Genomic DNA, 7121 nt, shown 5'->3' on the forward strand with positions numbered 1-7121 from the left:
TTATCATATAATAATAGAGATTGAGATGCAAATCATTGCCTAAGACCCAAGGGGGACGAAGCACTTCAAGAATATTTATGAAATATTTAGAGCAATCCATTTTCTTTTTTCTTTATGGAGATAAAGATAGAATAAAATGATACCATGGTGATGTTATCAATTGGTCATCTTGAAAGTTCTAGTTACAAATATTTGAAACTTCATTATTGACCTTTAGTGGAGTTCGGCTCAAGAGCCGCTTGGGATAACATCACCATGGATAACATCTCATGTGGGCCTTCAAAAATAATATTTGTTACATGCTTGCAAATGGGAGGACACCAAATGGGAATGTCATGTAAAATGTACATAACAAAAGATAGGAAAAGTGTTAATAAATTGATTGTAAAGTTTCTGCAATGACTTTTGCAAGCATGCTTAGGCTTCGTTTCAAAGTCTTCCCACCAAGTACAGCAGGGCTACTAGTATTATTATCCTCGAAGCTTTTATGGCATGCGTGTTATAATTCCACATCTTAGTTTACACAGTAATTACATTTGCCTTCTATTTTATCGTTTGAAATTTAAATTCAAGATAAAATAATATCTTAAAAAAGAAAAAAAATTATTTTGCTAACTTTGTAAATCCAAAATATGAATAAATTATTTAAGATTTGATAAAAAAAAATAGATTTCATTTGATAATCTGATTAATAGGCAGTTTAGAAAATGCGTTGAGATCATAAAATTATTATTATTGGTTTAATTATTTTAAAATTATTTTGATGTATAGATATCAAAATTATTAAAAAAATATTAAAAATATTAAAATAGTTTTTTTATTAAAAATATTTTTACAAAAAACCTTCATCATGTTACTAAACAAACATGTATATAGTTTTGTGGCAATAAATCTAATTCAAAATACTTTTTATTTTCTTCAAATTAATTTGTTCATAAAGTCAACTAAAGTTTTTTTTTTTTACCAGTAATCTATGCACATTTATTATGATGGATAATAGCTAGAAAGTCTGTCCGGAAGGCATGTCTTTGGGCTTCCTTGCGGTGTCCACCCTCAGTTTGCCCGGGCCTTTTTGCTTTTCTAACGTAGTCTCGACGGCTTCACACCGAATTTCCGATAACAAATTATGCATGCTCAAGCAGGGTCAGGCAGCAGAACCATTGTTGCCTGGCGGGAACTTCCATGCAGGTCCTACTTACTTATTGTATTTGGCTGAGGAAGCATATCAGAGAGGTTGGAGCTCTCATTTTCTTGGGACTAGATGAACCAAGACCTGCTTTTATTATGTCGGCAATATCGATCGATCTACTTTGCCCCACATTCTAGTAAGTTTCTTGAGCTTTAATGCACAATGTCCTTGGACATGTCAAAAAACTAGAAAAGTCTTGGTCTTTGATCTTCCCGAAGGTATCAGAATTCACAGGATGCCACCTACAATGACAAAGATTGATTGATTCAAGCTGTAAACTCTCGAAGAAATTCACCACTTGAAATGCATCAAGTCATTAATTTCCTTCACTCATTGTATATCTTGAGCATTTACAAAAGTTTTGTTAAAATTATGACTTGTATATTTAATGTGAAAAATAACTTCAAAGATTTAAAAACCAATAAAATTTTATTAAAATCAAGTGAAATCAGTAAAATCAAGAAAGCTTGTGATTTTATTTTTATATTTTCATGTAAAATATAAATATTACCTTTTTTGGAAAAAAAAAACCTTATATCTTCAAAACTTCCAGCAGCCGCCCCTCATCTATCTATTCCCCTCCATCCATACCCACCAGGTCGAGATCAACACAGCAGCCCCTTTGTTTTCTTCGGTCTCCACGAGTCTCTTCCCGCTTCTCCTTTATTTATTTATTTATTTATTTTCTCTTTGGACCCTTCCTCCCCCACTTCTCATGTCCAACGGTATAACTCCCTCAAAGTAAACTCTTCAATCATAACTAGGATTAGTGCCTTCTATTAAAAGTATTTATTTTTCTTATAAGTCCAAATCACTTAATATTTCCTTCCATGATCTGGAGTTGATTTAAGATGAAAAGGGGTCTTGGATAAGATTATAAATGAATTTTTTTTAAATATTTAAAAATATATAATTTTTTATTTATATATATATCTAACAAGTGCGGTCTAGAGTAATTTTTATTTTGTATTTAGAGCCTTTTATTAAACGGGAACAATTCTCATTTCATTAAATATAATTAATAAATATATTTTAACTATTTTTAGATTTCTTTTATTAAATAGGGGCCTTCGATCACTGATTAATTTGTCCATATCAGGTCCACGAACTTATATGATCCTGATAATTATCAATCTAATGACTCGCGCATGGTAGTAAAAATTGAATTAATGGCATGTTGAATAGTAGGTTTCGGACAAGAAATAGAGAAGAGGACAGTGACTTGGGACATCCAGTAGGATCTCGTGATATGAACGCCATAGCTGACTAAACTATATGCCCTAGCTAGTCAGGCAATTCATACATGGACTTATGCCCGCGGCAATCAGGTGCCTTCTGGCATTTCCAGGTAAAGAACATCATGTTATAGTTTATATTGATTGTATCTGATGCTCTATTGAACCAAGTTTTTTTTTTTTTTTTTATTGACCCGTCTTGCTCCTTTAGCATAGATACATCAAGATCGTACTGAAAGGAACTATTAAATAAGAAAGAAATTAGTTAAATTGATTGAAAGGTAGTTTTCTCCACTCACCAAAGATGCAACATCTTATCTCTGAATAGCATGCCAGTGGTTCCTACTACGATGTATCATTGTCGAATCTGTTAGTGGAGCTAAATTTTGAATGCAAGCGTAATCCGGCAACAGAAAGTAGAGCATGGACAAGTTCATTACTAGATAGTGACTGATAGTTGGCATTAAGTCTTCCTATATTCACAAAAATTCAAATGTTACTGGGTACATGTCAAACAGGCTATAATTAATTAGGCTTTGCATTCTTTGTGTTACATGAACATATAATAGTTAATTGTAAGACATATATAATTACCTCGACATGAATTTTATGTGAATCATATATTTCAAGATGTTTGAATTATTTATACAAAAATACCTATAATTTTACGATCTAAATTTATATTATATCAAAAATGTGTTTTTGACAACTCTAAAAAACAACTGCATAAAGTTTTGAAGATACTAATGCCAGAGAAGTACAATAAAAATAAAAATAATAAAGAAAAAAATCTAGTTTTGGCCTAAAATAAGTATTGTCAGAAATTTGTAATATATCGACAAAATATTATGTCGATAGTTGGACACTAATTTCTTCGGCCTGACTTTTACCGACAGGATCATCGAAGGTTAAAGTTCATTGAAAAATATTTCCTCGATAATTTATATTTTATTAATTATTTTATCAGTAATATATTCACTGATGGAGTATAATGACAGAGTAAAATATGAAAGGCACAATAGGTTAAAAGAACATGATAGACGTCAATCACTGATTCTAGATGATTTACTGCAAAATCCACTATAGATAGAATAAGTTTCTGGCATACTTAAAGTTAAAGTCTTCTCCATCATCACTATATACAGAACAAGTTTCTGGCATACTCAAAGTTAAAGTCCTCTCCATCATCACCCCCACTAAAATATTTCCCCGAAATTTTTCAATTCCCATATCTCTCTCCATGGCTAGAGTTCCCATCTTTGCTCCCAAATTCATGATCATTCTCTCACTCATCTTTTCCTTTTCCACAATTTTGGTCAATGGAGATCAAGATCACGAATTTGTGAGAAGCATGGACAGGAAGCTATTAGGGCTCAAGAAAGAAAAGCTCAGCCATTTCAAAGTATACTGGCATGACATCCTTACAGGCCCTAACCCTAGTTCCATCCAAGTTGTGCCACCATTGAACACTTCAATAACAGCTTTTGGGTTAGTGAGAATGATCGATAACCCTTTAACCTTAGGGCCTGAAATGAGCTCAAGGTTGGTAGGAAAGGCGCAAGGGTTTTATGCACAGGCATCACAACAAGATCTTGGCTTGTTAATGGCCATGAACCTTGCTTTTATTGAAGGTAAGTATAATGGTAGCACTATCACTGTTCTAGGGAGGAACGAAGTGTTCTCGACGGTGAGAGAGATGCCAGTGATCGGAGGAAGTGGACTTTTCCGGTTTGCTAGAGGTTATGTTCAGGCAAGAACACACATGGTTGATCTCAAGACAGGAGATGCTACAGTTGAGTATAATGTCTATGTTTTTCATTATTGATGATTAGATCCTTTTCTTACCTCTTTTGCTTGGTTTTTATTCGATTATATTTGCTTTAATTTACGAGGTTCTACAATCCATTTTCAATGATGTTGACCTCTTTCGATGCTTGCTTCCATGCTGGTGGTGTAATTGCCTTCGTTTCGGGCAATTTATTTAGAATTTAATATTTCTCATGAGTCCTTATGTATTTACCCTTTAATTTTCCTTGAGAATTATTAAAAATTCAAATCTCCTATTACATATTTCTTTGCTTTCTAGTGCACCATTAATCATGCAGCAGTTAAAAAGTCTTTGGTCTAGATATGATGCTGATCATGTCCTGATAAGATCCGTCAACACATGTTGATCGCTAACCATCCAGATAAAACAAGTCATAGTAGGTATACTTCAAAACTTTTTAAGTAAAGAGATTGTTCTTCTTTATTAAGAGATTTTTTGTCTTCAATGGATTTTAATAATTGCACATGATGCCTGATCTCAAATCTAACTCCAGGAGAATAATAATAAAAAAATTAATATAAATTTAAAATATTCATATTAAAATCATATAGAATTATTTTAAAAAAATCATTTTAATATTTTTCTTCACTAATATATTTTATTTAACAATTTCAAATCCAATTCAGCCACCTAAAGCAAATATATAATCATGTCTTATCTTAACTTTCAAGTTTTCATTATCACATTAATTTAGTCTTGTCTTGAAAGTATAATTATAAAATCCAGCGGCACATAATTTGATTAAAAGCTTGGATCGTAACTTGAGTATAGCATCAACTCAAGCTGGTTCAGGTCAATAAAAATAAAGATTAATGTTATTTAAAGAACTTTTTAAAAAATTAGAGCAATGTTATTTTAATTAAAAAATCAAATTAATTCTTATTTTAATCAATTAAATTTAATAAGATTAATTTTTTTAACTCATCCCAGATCTATATATCTTAAATTGACAATTAATCGTCAAATTGATTAGTGAGTTGAATAACAATTATTAAAAGAAGAGATATTCTTCTTAAGAAAAGCTAACCATTTTGTTCTTGTCGGACTTGATCATGAACGAGTGGAGTGGAAAACACATGGAAAAAGGGATTATTGGGGGCAATTTTTTATATTAGTCACGGGCTTCAAGCTCAAGTCTCAACCACAAAAGGGGGTTATAAATTACACTTGGATTCGCTCGATTGACATTGCATTTAACATCTTGCATGAACATTATGGGCCTCAATGAGGCCTGTTAATAAGGTTGAAGCTGGATCCCATCTTGTTGGATCGAAGACTTGGCCGCCCAAATTAACTTATTTCGATCTCACTTTGAACCCTGTTGAATTGGATTCTTCAAGGTCTCCTCAGAATCAAAGATCACACAGCATGGAAAACATAATTTTATAGCTTCAAGCTCCTGCAAATCCAGCACACAGCAGCCTTTAATAAATCTCATATGCAATATAAAGACCCACATAAAGTATCGGGAATTTTTAGCAGAGAATCCATCTTCAAGAAAGCTGAGTTTGTTAGATCATATATAATTATCATAATATAATATATAAAGATTGAGATGCAAATCATTGCCTAAGACCCAAGGGGGACGAAGCACTTCAAGAATATTTATGAAATATTTAGAGCAATCCATTTTCTTTTTTCTTTAAGGAGATAAAGATAGAATAAAATGATACCATGGTGATGTTATCAATTGGTCATCTTGAAAGTTCTAGATACAAATATTTGAAACTTCATTATTGACCTTTAGTGGAGTTTGGCAGAAGAGCCGCTTGGGATAATAACATCACCATGGATAACATCTCATGTGGGCCTTCAAAAATAATATTTGTCACGTGCTTGCAAATGGGAGGACACCAAATGGGAATGTCGTGTAAAATGTACATAAAGATTCATCTCATCATCACTTCATTAATCATGTTGATGATGATGCTGAAAGGATCTAGAGTCATGGTTTAATTTCAATATTAAATTATCTTTTTTAATTGCCAAGGAATCTTTAAATTTATATCACAAAAATCTAAATTACAATATTATAAAATATTATTATAATTTATTCTTGAAATGAATTAATATCATGATTCATCTTCAACGAACTATATATATAAAAATCAAACTTCAACGTGAGATACATGTTTAAAAAAAAATTAACGTTTTTATACGAAAATACATGAAATTAATATTTTGATATATTTTTCCTCTTATAAAAACATTTTAAAAAACATGGAATTATAAAAAAAATTAATAAAATAAAAAATAATTTAAATATCACTTAAAATTAATACATGAAATACAATATCAAATAAAACCTAACGCAAAAACCCATAAAGAGGAAGAAATATATGTACTTCACAGTATGGTAGTAGTTACTTTTCAAATAATTTTTTGTATCAAAATACATGTTAATATTTTTTTTATTTTTAATATTAATATATCAACATAATCTAAAATATATTAAATTTTAATAAAAATAAAAAATAATTTTAATTTTTTTTTATAAACATAGATAATACCGCGTCCTAAACAATCCTTAACGAACACAAGTTCATAAACGGGGAATATCCACATCCCTTTCCTTACTAGTAAGAATTTAAAGAGGATGGATAAAGCTATCAAAGCTGATTTGGACCACCATGGCAGCACTCAACTTTCCCAATCAGATGTTCCTTTTTCGTTTCTGCTTCGCTAAATTCTAAGCTTTTGCTTCATTATTTTTCTGATCAACCCATGTTATGGTCCCTGGTCGGTAGTAGGTGGCACTCTCCAATTGGTTCAGACCTTCAAGACTGCCATGAAAAAATACAAACCGTCCTTGGTATTATCTCGATGGGTAGGCAAAAAGAGAGAATCCCCACGATTCAAGTAGAGCTAC

At 31.5% G+C, this 7121-nt stretch overlaps 1 protein-coding gene across 1 annotated transcript; it reads left to right on the top strand.

Moving 5' to 3' along the window:
• The first annotated feature begins 3590 nt into the window (after positions 1 to 3590).
• LOC105126131 (dirigent protein 22-like) lies at positions 3591 to 4468 on the top strand. The gene has a single exon (XM_011026886.1). It carries the CDS (start codon positions 3665 to 3667, stop codon positions 4247 to 4249), a length of 585 nt encoding a protein of 194 aa, XP_011025188.1. The 5' UTR covers positions 3591 to 3664; the 3' UTR covers positions 4250 to 4468.
• Positions 4469 to 7121: the final 2653 nt, after the last annotated feature.

The sequence above is a fragment of the Populus euphratica genome, unplaced genomic scaffold (genome assembly GCF_000495115.2).
Source record: "Populus euphratica unplaced genomic scaffold, PopEup_1.0 scaffold75.1, whole genome shotgun sequence".
NCBI lineage: Eukaryota > Viridiplantae > Streptophyta > Magnoliopsida > Malpighiales > Salicaceae > Populus > Populus euphratica.

Coding starts and splice junctions, on each gene's coding strand:
- LOC105126131 (XM_011026886.1), top strand. CDS start 3,665: ATGGCTAGAGTTCCCATCTTTGCTCCCAAATTCATGATCATTCTCTCA.